The sequence below is a fragment of the Sodiomyces alcalophilus genome (genome assembly GCF_042370955.1).
Source record: "Sodiomyces alcalophilus JCM 7366 unplaced genomic scaffold ACRALscaffold_2, whole genome shotgun sequence".
NCBI classification, from domain to species: domain Eukaryota; kingdom Fungi; phylum Ascomycota; class Sordariomycetes; order Glomerellales; family Plectosphaerellaceae; genus Sodiomyces; species Sodiomyces alcalophilus.
In genome coordinates, this window is record NW_027263533.1 from 3,260,290 (window position 1) to 3,275,907 (window position 15,618).

At 55.3% G+C, this 15,618-nt stretch overlaps 5 protein-coding genes across 5 annotated transcripts; 3 read left to right on the plus strand and 2 right to left on the minus strand.

Annotated features, from left to right (window-relative positions):
• Positions 1-1,690: 1,690 nt before the first annotated feature.
• ACRALDRAFT_2025891 (uncharacterized protein) lies at positions 1,691-6,877 on the plus strand (the record flags this gene model as incomplete). The annotated part of the gene is made up of 1 exon (XM_071020358.1): positions 1,691-6,877. The coding sequence occupies one exon, from the start codon at positions 1,691-1,693 to the stop codon at positions 6,875-6,877; it is 5,187 nt and encodes a 1,728-aa protein (XP_070877307.1).
• A 2,176-nt stretch (positions 6,878-9,053) lies between these two features.
• Positions 9,054-10,454, plus strand: ACRALDRAFT_1074945 (uncharacterized protein). Its single transcript, XM_071018302.1, has 2 exons — positions 9,054-9,575; positions 9,633-10,454. The coding sequence occupies exons 1-2, from the start codon at positions 9,452-9,454 to the stop codon at positions 10,265-10,267; spliced, it is 759 nt and encodes a 252-aa protein (XP_070877308.1). The 5' UTR covers positions 9,054-9,451; the 3' UTR covers positions 10,268-10,454.
• On the plus strand, positions 10,440-10,923 carry ACRALDRAFT_2033050 (uncharacterized protein). The gene has a single exon (XM_071020721.1). The coding sequence runs from the start codon at positions 10,506-10,508 to the stop codon at positions 10,731-10,733; it is 228 nt and encodes a 75-aa protein (XP_070877309.1). The 5' UTR covers positions 10,440-10,505; the 3' UTR covers positions 10,734-10,923.
• A 27-nt stretch (positions 10,924-10,950) lies between these two features.
• ACRALDRAFT_1074946 (uncharacterized protein) lies at positions 10,951-13,311 on the minus strand. Its single transcript, XM_071018303.1, has 5 exons — positions 12,789-13,311; positions 12,563-12,695; positions 12,397-12,463; positions 11,991-12,305; positions 10,951-11,909 (listed from the first exon to the last, which is right to left on the minus strand). Exons 1-5 carry the CDS (start codon positions 12,899-12,901, stop codon positions 11,281-11,283), a joined length of 1,257 nt encoding a protein of 418 aa, XP_070877310.1. The 5' UTR covers positions 12,902-13,311; the 3' UTR covers positions 10,951-11,280.
• Positions 13,312-14,233: 922 nt separating this feature from the next.
• On the minus strand, positions 14,234-15,251 carry ACRALDRAFT_1040344 (uncharacterized protein). The gene is made up of 3 exons (XM_071015176.1): positions 15,013-15,251; positions 14,826-14,917; positions 14,234-14,722 (listed from the first exon to the last, which is right to left on the minus strand). The coding sequence occupies exons 1-3, from the start codon at positions 15,152-15,154 to the stop codon at positions 14,453-14,455; spliced, it is 504 nt and encodes a 167-aa protein (XP_070877311.1). The 5' UTR covers positions 15,155-15,251; the 3' UTR covers positions 14,234-14,452.
• Positions 15,252-15,618: the final 367 nt, after the last annotated feature.

Here is a 15,618-nt window from a genome sequence, read left to right on the forward strand (position 1 = left end):
CGCGCGACCTTTTCTGACAACCAAGACGGGATATAAAAGTGCTTAGGACCCGCGACAGTCCTCAGTAGCACGCGCGTACTGTCAACTTCATTCAGGTATGGTCTAATTCCAGAGTGGGCGATCCTCTCCCACTCAACCAACATTCCACCATTCCATTCCCCCCCTTGTTTTCCCACACACACACGCACACACACACACTGCACACAAAGCCTCCACTCTTTTATTCCAAACCTCGCTATATTGCATTTCGGCTTCGCCCTTAAGTCACCTTAAAAATACGTCGACCTGGCGATCTAGGCACAAGGCAACGAGAGAAGAAAAATGCCGTTGTGGACAAAGCTGTTTTATTCCCTTTTTTCGACTCCCGGCTTGGGTTTGTTGCATCTGTCCTTTTGAAATGGGCATACCGCAGGTCCAAGCAAGGTTCGGAGATACGGTACAAAGAGTAAACCCCTTTCTGTTTAAAGCCACTAGTCCCGGCTGAGCAGCTTACTTGCATCACCTTTTGGCTTATGGTGATGGGCATGAAAAGGTCACAAAAAAGCCGCCTATTTAATGTGTCGGCTGAAAAATGAGGGGTCCCTTACACAAGCTCTGTCCAACTCGGGTCACCGATTATGCCTCCCCCTCTACTTTCTGCGACAGGCACACTCGAGGGACCTGATGCAAGCTGGGCGGGATTGTGGCCTACACCTGCAGCAACTTCAACTAAGCTTCCCTTCGTGTTTGGGTCGGCGCGGGCTGCTGTGCATGGGGGGCCTTGAGGCTGGTAGCCACCTTCAAAAAAAAGGCCAGCATTTGGGAGGCTTAATGTCGTCAATTCAAAAACAGGTTGAATCTTGAGTTGGGCAACAGGGGGTACCTACTACGAAGTTTTGGTCGGCGCCTAAAAAAAAGAAAAAGAAAAAGAAAACGACACCGAGGAGGCATTGAATCTCGTTCAGCTCATCCCACCACACACCACGGCGTCGTCAGCAACCAAAACCAACAATCCACCCAGCTCAACTCATCATTCCCGCAAAGCAACGACTTCCAACACATTCAAAACCACGTCTTCATTTGCCTCGTGCCCAATCGTCATCTCAAGCTGGCAGTCTTGTCCGCCGAAACATTTAACTGGAAGTTTTGGACACAATGCCACTGCCTGCATCAGCCTGCTCAGGGACTTGCAAGCCACGCACTCCCCTCTCCAAGGCAGCGTCATTTCTACTAACCACCAACGGCATCCATCCACATACACCCAACACACACACACACACACACATGCGCGAGCGAAACATTGCCATCGTTTCATTCAAAGACCGATAACAAAGGCTAATCATCTTTTTTTAGGCCACACCGTGTCAGGTCATTTTCGCTGTTAGAGGGTTATAAGCCACTTGCATCGCATACGGGTATGGCGGCCAGCAGCCTAATGGCCTGTTCTTCCCAACGTTTATGTGCTGACTTCCATCGATTCCAGTTGGCCTCGGAAGCAACATTTTGGTGTTGTGTACCTTGTACTCGAGCACTTGATCTCCACTATTCTGCAGCGAGACCCACCTATCAGCGATTTCTAAGCCGCTTTTGGATTAGCGCATTTGTCGGTGCAACCATTGGCTGTCACCACCCTTAGACCAACCAATCACTACGTACCATTGAGCTTGCGTCTGTGACCACTCGAATCTCTGCGCATTATCATTGTACCGAGATGCAGAACTGGCATAGTAACGAGCAACCAGCCTCTGGTCCCGGTGAGGGCCAGAGTGCCATCTGGTCATCCACTTATCCATTCAATGACGGAACAGGCCAGTTTGATGGACATCAGACCTTCCCACAGGAGGGGAACCAGGTGTCCCTACCTGGTCAAGCTGTGTATGGCAGCGGCCAGGTGAATGGAAGAACAGCATCGGCCGAATCGGGGCTCTTCGGCTCTACTCAGCGAGGTCAAGCTGGCATCTCTGATCGCAGCTCTCTCCCTGCCGTGACCCATGACAGTGGTTTCTATTCTGGCACTGATCCGAATGCTTCTCTAAGCCATGGCCACGCTCGGTACAGTGTGAACGAGACTTATTCTCAACCGGGCCAGGAACAGCCCCTGCAGGGTCTCAGGAGTATCGCACCCAAGGTGTACGGGAACCCCGTAACTTTACCACAAAGCCACGGCCCAGCATTTTCACAGACGCCATATCAATACCAGGCCCAGCATGCATCCCCGTACGGCAGCCAGCCCGGGCAGTATACGGGTGCCCAGCTCGCATCACAGCAGCCGCCACAGCAATCAACACATCAACAGATGCAATTGGGATCACAACAACCACCGCAGGCACAGTCACATCAACCCCAGCAGCATCCGCAGCAGTACTCCCTGTATCAACAGCCGCAACGCTTCGATGCCATACGCCGATCGTTTTCTTCCAGTCATACTTTCCCGCAGCAGCACCAGCAGCAGCAACAACAGCAACAAGTCAAGCAGACTCAACAGGCTCAGCAACATCAACAGCCTCTGCAACCTCTGCAACCCCAACAATCTCAGCAGACCCAGCAACATCAACAGCCTCAGCAGGCTCAGCAGCATCAACAGCCGCTGCAGCCTCTGCAACCCCAGCAATCTCAGCAGACTCAGCAGACCCAGCAACATCAACAGCCTCAGCAGGCTCTGCAACACCACCAGCCTCTGCAACCCCAGCAATCTCAGCCGCCTCAGCAGACGCAGCAGAATCAGCAGACGCAGCAGACTCAGCAACATCAACAGCCTCAGCAGGCTCAGCAACATCACCAGCCTCTGCAACCTCTCCAACCCCAGCAATCTCAGCAGCCTCAGCAGCCTCAGCAGCCTCAGCAACATCACCAGCCTCTGCAGCCTCTGCAACCCCAGCAATCTCAGCAGCCTCTGCAGCCTCTACAATCCCACCAGCCTGAGCAGCAACGAGTGCAGCAGCAAGCGTCTTTACAACATCCCCAGCAGCATCTTCCTGCAACTCAGTCGCCTCCCACATTCGCCAGCTCAGCTCAACCATACCACGGACAGGCAGCTGCGGGACAGCCAGTGGGCCCTCGAAATGTCCAAGCTTATGCGTATCACCAGCCGTCGGCTGCTGGTCATCTGCAGGGACAGACCAATTTGGTACCACAGCAAATGATGTACCGTCAACCGGCGTCGCCGGCCGCCTTTCAGCCATCTCCCATGCGTCAATCAATAGAACAAGAAGTCCAGCAACAACCCCATCAACAGCCACGCCAGCAGACGAGCTCTGCTGCTTCCCATCTCATAGCTCGGCCGGCTGACCAGCAATCGATGGCAGCTACGTCGTCACCTGGGCCCGGGTCTGGCGATGGGAATACAGCTGCCATTCAAGCAGAACACCCTGCCAAAAAGCGCAAGACGCTGGCAAAGAAGGAGGATGACAGCGAATCGGTGACCTCGCAGCGAGATCACACGCCCACGACATTACCAAGCGGCGGAGCGACTACTTGGACACCGACGAGCACCGAAGCGGAGTTGGCTTCACTTGCCCAGTTCAAGAAGCGCAGCGCCGCGGCCAAGAAGTCATTCCCACCCATAACCGGTGCGCCTTATCTCGTCTGCACTGGAACGGTGAAGCTCCCGACTCCCAGAAGCTACGACAGGTTAGCACCAATGGTGGCCTTGCCTTCGCAATCCGGTCGCCCAATTATGCCGGACCTGGGTTACCCTCTGCCCTGCGAGATTCAAGGGAAATTTGCGGACAGGTATAAGCCGTCGGCCAACTTTGTGGGCAAGCCGGAAGACCGCGAAATGGAGGCCAAGGCTCTCATCGACGAATACCAGCAGGCAATGAAGGGTCTGGGCCACCGACGGCCTAAGTATGCCGACTACCCTTTCGCGTTTCAGGAGCAGCTTAAAGCCGACGAGGCGGCCAAGTCCAAGGCACAGAGAAAGGCACGCAAAGAAGAAGAGGAGGAGCGTCGAAGGCCGATCCGGCCCGAGGTGCGACCGAGTGACCCCATCGAAGCGACCGCCTGGGATATATTGGGCATCGTCTACATCGACCCCGCGGCCACCCGTACCAACTCACTGATTGCCAGTGCCGTGCAAAGCCTGGGCGAGTTCTTCATCAAGATGCGCGGCGAGATGAGCAAGCTGAAGCAGGAAATCGACCAAGGTGTGAAGGAGAAGCGTGCTGAGGGCGAGGTCCAAAAGTTGAAGAAGGAGTATGAGCTGAAGAAGGACATGGTTGCCAGGGGGTGCGAGGCTGCGCACAAACATGGCGACGAGGCGGTCCTTGAGAACCTCGGCGGACACCAGAAGGGCGTCCTGAGTCTAATCAATCTCCTGATTGGCTGCATCAAAGCGGCAGACTACTCCGGCAAGCTGCCGAAAGCCGTCCTCCGGTTCATGACCAACATCAGCCTGACTAAGAGGATCGCCGACGGGGTCAATTTCGAGACGGTTCGAAAGCGGTTCGCGGATAAGGGCGATGATGAGGTGAAGGGACTCATACGGTCGGTTGCGTCTCGCATCCGGAAGGAAACAGAAGCATCCAGCAGCGTGGAAGGGAAGAAGTCATTGTCCATTCCTGCGTCGGCCACCTCGACAACGACTTCATCGGCTGCTTCTTCCTCGGCAGCAACGGCAGCGGCAGCCGGTCGCACTGCGAATGCGAAGGTGGTATCCACCACGAAGCCTGGTAACGGGACGACGTCTACGAAGCGACCGCACGACGACGAGCCGGACACGCGACCCGGTAAGAAAGCTAACATTGACGGGACCAGCAGCTCGCTCAGCAGCAAGTTTGGATCACACAGGGCATCGGCCGGCACGACGCTTCAGTCTAAACTTTCGGCGCCGAAAATCCGGCCACCTTCCACTTCGCTGGCGGCTAAAAACCGTCCTCTGGTCAGAGCAGGGGCCGGCTCTGATACCGCCAAAACGACAGAGCCCGCCAAGCCAGATGGCTCGGCCGTGTCGACCGCCATGGATATCGATGCTCGCCCCTCGCCCAGACCGGAGCCGAAAAAGGCGAAGGCGGAAACAGCAAAACCAGCTGCAGCCCCCAAAGCGTCAGGTCCGTCGCCGGGTCCATCAAGCGGTTCACTTTCCAGCATCGGCTCTCTCCTCGACTCCATTAATATGCCCAAGGCGGACAGTCAGGCGTCGCAGAAGAGCCCGGGGAAAACCGATACGACGGAGACGCCGGAAGAAAGAGCCAAGAGACTCCGTAAGGAAGCACGGCGCAAGCTGCGAGTGACGTGGAAACCCGAGGCGGAGCTCGTGCAGGTCCGCATTTTCCATAAGGAGGCTGCGGAGGATGAGGACAACATGACGCAGGACGCGGCGGACGACCGCTCGGAAGGTATGATGCTGAAGCGGCGCTCCGAGCTGACAGACGAGGACGACGACGAGGATGATTTGGAGGATCGCCCTTGGGTTGAGCCGGTCGCCACCGATCTGTCTCGTATCCCCAAGAATTACAGGGCCAAGTCCTTCGTGACACGGGGCGGCACACTCACGTTCCAGACGGATGAGCAGCGGGCCATAGCGGAGCGCGAACAAAAGGAACTGATGGCGGTCTATGCGCTTGTTTCCGACATCCCACCGACGCCCAAGTCGCCGCCTCCGGAGCCGAGCGTACCCGACGGCGAGGCCAAAGACGTACACTTGCCGCGAGATGGGGAGAAGTACGGGGAGATTCGACAGCGATGGCAGGAATACCAGAGACATGGCATCGATGCGGCCATGTACTACGCCATCAAGCGGCTCAAGGACCAGGATGATCCGGCTGTCAGGCTGCAGTCGCTTCTGAGCGGTTTCAAGACGACGCCTGCTACCGAGCCGGTTCAAGAGGGCTACAACTACAATATGACGCCGCCGCAGCAGCACGCGCAGCCTGTGATCTTTGGGGATTCGGGACGAATCAAACCGCCGGGGCCGTCGGATGTCTCATTCGGTGAACAGGTCCTGTCGCTGCTTTCGGGCGACAGAGTCGGGAAGTGGCGGGATCCCGAACCGTACAACTCGTCGGCACCTCGGACGCATCGGCGGCACGACTATGGCGAGCCGGGCTTGCAGGGGATCATCAACGCGCTCGAGGACATCTTCGAGCAATTGAAGGGCCTGCCGTATCCCGCCACGCAGCCGCCTGCCTGGCTGGCCAACGACCAAGAGCGTGTGAGGGAGTGGTGGGCAGGGTATCAGAAGGATGCGACGGCTCGGGCCAAGAAGGAGGCGGAGAATCGAGCTCGCGCCGAGGCGGCAAAAAAGGTACAGCAAGCGGCTGCGCTATTCGCGCCTCCACAACAAGATGCGAGCCAGGGTCAATCTGTGCAGGCCAACCAGGATGCCTGGACAGCTTACTATCAACAACTTCATCTCCAGCAGCAGCAGCAACAGCAACAGCAAGATCAATATGCTCAATACATGGCGCTGCTACAGCAAACGCAGGGCGGTCACGCGCAGCAACCCACCACGCAGGCGGCCGCTTCGCTACTGGGGGCCCAGTCGGGCCAACTGGGCGATGCGCAGCTCCAGGCATTGCTGAGCCAGATTAACCAGCCCCAGCAGTCGCAGGTGGCAGCGGCGGGGCAGAATTCGAGCTCGGGCGGCGACCGGGCGACGTCTTATTATGGACGAGAGTGGAGCGACAAACAGGACAACGGGTACGACTACGGCAGCGAACGCGACAGGGACGGCGACTACTGGGATCGGCGCGACAGTCGCGAGCGCGATGAGTGGCGCGACAAGCATGCTGGCGGGGCCGGGGCCAAGGGAGGACGCAAGGGCAATGCTCCGGGAGGCCCGACGCTTCCGCCGCACCGGCCGGCCAACAAGGCGCTGATTGGGACGAAGCCGTGCGTGTTCTGGCAGCAGGGTAAATGTGCTAGGGGCGACAAGTGTACATTCCGACATGACGACTAAGACGCGGGGGGAGATGGACGGTGAACGTTTTTCTTTTCTTTTTTTGTTCCTTTTTGCTTGAAGGATGTAAATGGAGAGAGGATTAGAATATTCTTCCCGCTAGCTTAAGGGACGGGCGGAGGATGTGGGCAGCCGCAAGGGCTGCTTGGGTTGTCATAATGCATCTCAGGGAGTATTGCTGCGTTGACAGGAATCAGAGCTGTCCCTGTTTCCATTTTCTATGTAGACCAATATTTATTTTATTACTTTTTCTTTTCATTTTGTGCGAATACTCGACCGTCACACATGCATGAGATAAATACAGTATTGTAGGGTAGGGTCTTCTTGTGTCGGGATCGCAGGGAGTCTTTGACGTGCAGGTGAGTTGAGGACAATCTGGCCTTGCTTAGACCCGGGATGACAGTCCTCCAAAGACCGGTGTTGGTGGTTTGCCGCGATGGTTAGCGCCAACACACACACACACACGCACACACACACACACGTGGACTGACACCAGAACTATGAAAGAAAGAAAGTCTTACCGCAGGGATCTAGAATGGTCGGGGACCCAGTTGAATGGATTCGGATAAAGAAGGCATCTAGAAGTTTGTCGAGGGTTTTGAAGGAGCAAGTAAACAGTGATATCGGTGTCCTCGTGTTAGTGCCAAGCCATGTTTCGTTTATCTCGCAGCGATCACTATAGCGTTGCTGTTATCGCCAACTCGGACTGCCTTGGAGGATGGCCTCTCTCTCTTTCTCAGAGAGCCGTCTACTTGATACATAGTTTAGGACTTTATCGTTACTAATCTTTTCTAAACCGTGAATGACATACTATTCGTACAGGGATGAATAGAACAATCTCCAAGGGAGAGGACCTCGTGTCGACCATGTGCTCATCAGCACTCGGCCAGGATCGGCTGACCAGCGACTTGCACTCAAGGGCCGCGCAGTTACTACCTAGATGAATGTATCTTTTCTGTCACTATTCTTGGGTCAAATAGGCGCTTCTGAGATTTATTGCCCCGCTTCACTGCCGGACCCGTGCCAAGACTACGGGGACGAGCGTCGGCACGCAGCGTACCGAGTTTCCTAGGTACGTACTCAATACATTGTTATCATGAATTTCCCACTCTTTTCGTACTCGTCGCCTTCCTCCTGAACTGACCGGGGAGGAAAAAAAAGAACTTCGCATAAAGAAAAGACACTCGAAGAAAGGAATACCACATTGGTTGCCAAGTTTTATGTACGACTGTAGTGCACATAAAAGCGGCTACCCGCTTTCATGCGCACTAGAGAAATTGCGGCACCCAACTCCAGAGGCGACCGTGAATGGCTCAGGGGTAAGCGAGACAAGGGCCGGGCGGCTATCGACAAGTGTAAATACCGGTGACTGGCCGTAGTCCTCGTCTGAGTGGACGGCTCACCGGCAGATCCACTCTATATTGCCGTGCCAAGGGTCTTGGACCTTGGCACCTCTGTCCAAGCGCTGACTTGCTTTCCACGATTTCACTAGCCGCCAGCCTCTCGCTTTCTGCTACGCCGTCATGCCAGGCGGGAATTTCGACAGTATGGGGTATCTACCGTTACCTTGTATGTTTTGGATCTCGGACATGCATACTGCAATTTGACGATCTTCTTCCAGCGTCGACCATGATGCTAAACGTGCTTCCAACTTGACTTGCCCCGTCATGGAGTAGTATAAAAGAATCAAACGAACTCCTCTCAACATTAAACCTCGCCGTTTCTTTGTTTCAGTCAAAACTACTCAACTCCGACTAGCGAGGCAGGGATCTAGGTACGAAAAGAAAGCTAAACAAAAGTAGCCGCGTGCAACCAGCCACGACCCCACACCATCACCTCAGCTCCCCTCTTTACCGCCGACCACGAATACGTACTGTAGGTACAATATTAGTACATGTGCAGTCCCGTCCAGCCATAGGCCTAGCAGCCACACACGAGGCCGCCGCGCCTACCCACCCGGCCACATCTCGTGGCCAAGCTCCTTCAGGTCGGTCCCCCGATACCACCTCAGACAGGTCTGCCCGGCCAGGTGTATCTGATAGGCAGGTCAGATCGTCGAGGGTTGTTCCGTGGAATTGAGACTTGCTTTTACATCATGCCCGTCATTTTCTGGTCCGGGGTTTTCATATAAGGGCCCGTCCTCCGTCCCCTTTGATCGTCCTCATCAACTCACCAGCCTCACTCAAACAGACGAAATAGTCGAACAGTTTCGTTTCTTTGTTTCTTATTTTCCTTTTTCTTTCTTTTCCTATTCTTTTTTAAATTTGTTTCTTTTCCTTTTATCCTACTCTCTTATCCATTTCCTAGCACACCTTGTGTCTCTCCCAGTTACATACCAGCCACCATTGATGCACAAAGACCTCCCGCACTAGCCCTCTCATTTCTAAGCGCCCGCCGGACCCCTGCGCAACCTCGTTGCTAGGCCGTCTCATTCATCGCCATCCTATAATACACCACTGGGACGAAATATAATAACAACCCGGTTGCTACCCTCCCGTCGCCCTCCGCCCGCGGTACCGACACAGCAACCTCACTCTCAACCCTTACTCTTACCCCACCAACAAAACCGAGACCATGCTCGCAAAGCGCATCGTCGCACTCGCCTCTGTGGCGCTCACCCTAGCCACCCCACTAAGGAGGCCACAAAGAGGCAGCTGCGCCGCTTCCACTGGTCCCACACTACCAATCAACGGCGGTGGTACGTCTTACACTCGCCTTTCCCACATACCTACAAAAGACTAACATGTACTCCCAGACGACGAGCTCCCCCAGCCCGAAGAAGGAGAAGTCCTCAAATACATCCTCCTCGGCCACGGCATCCAAAACTACACCTGCACCGCGGGCCAAGAAGCCCAGGCCGCCGGCGCCGTCGCCGTCCTCTACGACGCCACCCGCTTCTTCCCCCTCCAAGGCCGCCGCTCCGTCGCCACCGAAGCCCACTTCAACGCCCTCCCCACCCTCGCCCTCTGGGCCAACGGCCTCCCCCTCAACGGCGACGGCACCACCCAGTTCGGCGCCGCCGCCCACCGCCCCTTCCCGCCCTCCGCCGCCCTCGAGCTCCCGGGCATAAAGATGCCCTTCGTCGGCCACCACTTCTTTGACGCCAGCGGCGTCCCCGTCTTTCATTCCGGCGAATCGGAGGCCGACGCTGACCTCGTGCTCCGCGCCCGCCTCGTCGACAAGGTGCCGCCGCCTACCCGCTCCGATTCGGGCCCCGTCGGCACCGGCGCCGTTGCTTGGCTTCACCTCGCCGATAATGGCGGTAGCCGTGGCGCTTCACGTGTCTATCGCGTCATCACCGCCGGCGGTTCCCCGAGGGAGTGCGTCGATGACCAGCCTCAGAGCGTCCCTTACTCGACTTATTACTGGGTTTTTGGGCATGAGAATTGAAAACGTCTCATTGTCTTGGTTCACGGCCAGGTGTCCATCTGCGCTGCTCGACAGAAGGAATGCAAAAAAAAGGGAAGGGTTCTCTATGTGATAGAGGAACCGCCATGCACATATTTCTATTTTTCGTTCTATTTTTACTTTTCCTTTTGTTTCTCAGCCTCGCTTTCAGTCCTTTTTTTTTTTTTTTTAACTCTCATGGGTCGGACTCTGGATATATTTGGATATACCCCCAACTCACATGGTCGTCTCGATGGGAAGTTCACATAGGGAACAGGGGACACGATGGCTTATGCTTGCCATGGAACGAATTTTAGCTGATCTAACGATGGGACGGCGGGGGGAATTGGCTCTAGACAACGGGGATAATACAGCATTCTGGTTCAGGCGCATGGATTTTGTTCGTGTTTCTGCAGGGCTAGTTAGAACCATACACTTTCTTTCCTTCAGACTTCTTCCTTTGTCGTGACTTGTTTGACGCCGACCACAGTCCCATCCGGGAGCCCAGTTACCCCTCCTTTGTGCTCGCTCTGAATGTCACACAGGCAAGTCCTCGTAGTCGTACAAAGAACACCCCCTGCCTCGTATTCGCTGCCTGTCGGCCAGGACAAAGGAAGGGATGCGCAGTGGCACCCCCTTTTGCCTTCTCGTGTCTTCTCTGGAACCAAGTCCCTACTGTGCCACAAGACGAAGGCCATAGATCACACAAAACACAAAGTCCGGTGATGTATCATGGACATTCAATAATTAAGTGGTCATTTACGTCCGATGCTTACACTGCCGCACGTCCAGTCCAGCATCCGGTCTCTCCGACAGGTCAGCTAATGCTTTTCATCCATTCCCTTCATCGCCTCGTACACACAAGCTCCAAGTCGGACAAGTCTCAGGTGGTAATGAAATGTTCAAAAATGTCAAACAAGGGCCGGCCGTTCCGAGTCATCTTCAGGATTGATAGACTCCCATTCGCTTGTAGATCTCGCTCGTCGCTATAAACCCCGCACCCGGTCACCGGCATCTCATCTCCTTCCGTCAAGGCCGCCGGCCAAATCCGCCTCCAGGCCATTGCCCTGGCCCACGTATTCCTGCGGCCGAGGCTCGTCTGCTGTCCACTGGCCATGGCCGGACGGGATGGGCACCTGGCCAGCAGCAGCCTGCTGCGCCGCCTGGGAGCCTGCCTGGGCCGAGCCTGGTACGGTACGGACGAACTGGCGGAAGCGGTAGACTTCATCCAGGATCATCTTGCGCATCTCGCCGACGTCGTCGACAACCTCAAAGTCAAAATCGAACGTGGTCTTGCATTCCGGTTCGTCCGAGGCGTCATGCCAGATATGCAGGTAAGGGTGTTCCAGAGCCTGCTCGACCGTGATGCGACTGGCCGGATCAAAGGCCAGCATCCTGTCGAGAAGGTCGAGAGCGTCGGGGTTGGCGTTGGGGAAGAGCTGCGGGAAGGGCTTCTTGGCCATAAAGGGCAAGTTCCTCACATACTCCTGGGCACGGGGCGAGCCGATCCGGGACAGCGTCTCCTCGTTGGGGGTGCCGAGGATGTGGAGGATCTGGTTCAACTGATCGACGTAGTCGCGGCCTTTGAAAAAGGGACGGCCACCCAAAAGCTCGGCCAGAATACAGCCAACCGACCAGACATCAACTGGGGGTCACACATCAGCGAACAATGCCAGGCGCACAGTGTAGGCGAAGCTGGGGCTTTGTGGGGGAGAGGGTCACATACTGGCTTTTGTGTAGCTCTGGAAGCTCAGCATAATCTCGGGGGCGCGGTACCACCGAGTGGCAACGTACTCGGTCATGTATCCAGCATTCTCCTCCGGGTCGACCGAGAAGCCTCGGGCAAGGCCAAAATCGCAAATTTTCAGCTCGCAGTCGGCGTTGACAAGGAGATTTCCGGGTTTGAGATCGCGATGGAGAACATTGGCCGAATGGATATACTTTAGGCCGCAGAGGATTTGGTAGATGAATGACTGGAAGTGGGCATCGGTCAGGGGTTGGCCGGAGCGGATGATGGCAGCAAGATCGCACTCCATCAGCTCTACAGGAGAAGGGTGTCAGCAGGACGACGGGCAAGCGGGAGCTGGCATGAGTTGTACAAGAAGAGGAGAGGCGAGGAGATGAAAGCTGACCTTCGTACAGATAAGTCTCGTTGAAGTTGTCGGGTCGAGGAATGTCCATATCGTAGAGACAGGTAATCTTTTCAAGCCAAATGTGAGAATCACAAGCATGTCATGAGGCGGAGAGGAATAGGGGGGACAAAAAGAGAGAGAGAAATGAAAATGAATCTGAGCGCACATTCCGATGGCCCCTGAAGTGTTGGAGGAGCTTAATCTCGCGCAAGGCACGCTTGGCCAGAATCTTCTTGCTGAAGACATTGGTGACCTTCTTGATGGCGACACCCTCGTTGGTCTGGTTATTCACGGCCGCACTGCGACGCGGGGTGAGGGAAACACGTCAGCTCGTTGCGGCCTTCTTCCAACGGGCATTGGACCCGCGAGTCGGACGGATATCAATGCCATACCATACGATGCCGTACGCTCCTTGTCCGAGTTCCTTGGTGACGGTGTAGCGTTCGTCGACGACAAAGTCCTGGTTGAAGACCTTGAAGACCTTGCGGCCCGCAAGATCGGCCATAGCTGCAGCGGGGGAGGCTGAAGATAACGACGATGCGATTTTCGATTAGACGCGGACCGGAAACTCGAGACGGGGCGGCCGACTCAAAGGGCTTTGAAAGTCGAGTTTTGATATTGGACTCTTCGCCTTCTCAGAAAGGGGGAATTGAGAAAACAAAAAAAGTCGTCGAGATTCAGATGTAAAAGGGGCTGCTCACGCGGGGTTCCCCGAGCATATGGCGAGCGGCTGGGACGGGGATTTGGAACTGGGGCGGGGCAACGAACGGGCAGTTATTATAGGAGGGAGGGGGCCAGTTTGAGGGAGAGAGTGGACAGCAACAAGCACTGCCTGCAGGAAGAGGTGGAGTAATACTGCGTAACCTGATGGGATGGTAAGAGGGAGACGACGGAAGGGTGGGAATACTTAAGTTGAATGAAAGGGGAAGGAAATGGGAAATAAAGAGGAGTGATGGAGAGAATGGAAAGAAAAAGACTTTGATACTTACAAAGTACAATCCGCTCGCCCTTTTTACCCGTCCCTCCTTCCATGTCCCTACCTGACGTATCTTGGGCGCGCACCGTCATGCATGAAGTACCTCATGTAGCCAAGTGCGCTCTCTGGTGAGAAATTCTGGCGAGGACGGGACAAGCCTGAGGAGGGAAGGCCCCGCCATGAGCATGTTGGCCGGACCTGATTTGCTGATTGTATTAGTGGTGGTTACGGTGTTCTTTCAGCGTGGCCTGCCCGTTAGAAGGGGCTTGTTGGCCTGTTGTACGTTGTACGTGTACTGTAGGTACCTTATTAGTGCAAAGGTACAAGTCGTTTCGCCCACACACTGTCTGTCTTTTCAATTGGTGGACCATCCGTTCTTTCTAACCGCGCGACAAACGGCTTCGAGTGGCATTGTCCTTGTCAACTCGAAAATCTCCTCTTGGCAGGGGGTGTCACATACATACTCGTCGCTTTCTTCTCCCTGTTGAGACGCCACGCTTGTTTCGCCTCGCAGTACACGGAACGCCGTAGGCAGTACAACTCTCAGCATCCCTTGCAATTCATTCCAGACACCCACCCACGCGTCCCGAGACAAGGCATCGAATCCTGGAAATGTCGGGACAATGTGACGACAACCTTCGTCACCTCTGAACCCCGAATGCTGCGCTCCCGTTGGCTCTCGACGAGATTCGAATTACAAATATCACCCCAACTCAGCCCTATCACGTCTCTCACACCCTCTTCTCGGCAAATCCCCATGGCTATGGATGCGGTCGATAGGGCTGACAGGTTTCGGTGCTGACGAAGGATTTCACCCCGGGCGTTAATCCCGGTCGGGACGACGACGTCACTCAATCGCATCGGGTTTCGCGACAGACTTTGCAAAGTTTGCAGAGATGCCAACTTGTGTCGACAAAAGTAAAATCTCCTCTAGGGCTTTCTATGTGTTTCCAGTGTCTATCAACTGAAAGGCTCGCTTCAACCCCATCTCTCTAATGGGAAGATAGCGTTGGGTATCTCTATACACAACGGTAGCACGGGAGCGCCCTTGAACAAAGAAAACGGACGACGGCAAGCCTTTTATTTCGGTGGCTCCACGTCGGGGAATGTGTCCTTCAAAAAGTTGCGTGCAAATCGGGTGCACTGCTCGTATGTTGTCTCGAACCCCTCCCTGCCGCCATAGTACGGGTCGTCGATTTCCTCGACCTTTTTCGAGCCCGAGTATTCCCCCCAGAGCTTCACCTCCGCCTTGGAATCGGGCTTGCCGCGCTTCAGCCGTTGGAGGTCCTGGAGGTTGTGTCGATCCATGGCGAACACGTAATCGAACTCGTCAAAGTCGGAGAGACGCACCTGGCCACCCTCGCGTCAGCCAAACAAAGAACGGGGACAACAAAGAAGAGTGGCTGCTGGCCTCAAATGCAAGCATGGCCTCAGTGTTGGGGGCGACCCATACCTTCCGCGCTTGATGTCTGTAGCCAGTGATGCCATGGGATTCTAGGGTCGACATGGTCCGATCGTCTGGTTGGTTTCCGATGTGATAGGCACCTAAAGAAAAACAAAGAAGATGGGTCTCGTCAGTTATTTTTGGCTCTACGTCTCTCTTTCAGAATGCGGGCGACCATGAACGGAACGTGGCGCACCTGTTCCCGACGAGTCGATTCTGCCAATACGGTCTTTGTACTGCGGCTCCTTGGCCATCGACTGGAAGACGCCTTCGGCCATGGTCGACCGGCAGATGTTGCCGAGGCAAACGAATAGAACCGACACCTTTCCCTCTGGCATGGTTGCTGAAATATGAAGGCAAAGGATTGTTGACGTGTGTTGTGTTTGGCTTGACAATTTGACCAAGTCCCCGAATTCGATTGGGAAACAAGACGCTAGTCGACCGGTAGAGATGGGATGGCAGGGTCGGAACAAGGACCGCGGGGCACCGAGCACCGTGCTAATGACTGGAGCTCCGGGCAAAGTACACTGTGAGGGGTTCGTTCTCTGTGCCAGTCTCAGCTCACGTGAACTCGTGTCACGGTGGTGATCCCCTGCGCGTTGTTACGCGTTCTGGCCAGTCCCATCGTGAAGATTACTCGAGGGAGGCACACGTACTGTCTCCACGGAGGAATTACATTGGGAGATGCGCGAGAATACCGACTGTACTGGGGCGGGGTTGGATAAAACCCACCCGTAACCGCCGAAGAAAATGTCAATGAACATTACCTCTCCTCGAGCGTCCTCGCGATTGGCAACCAGTC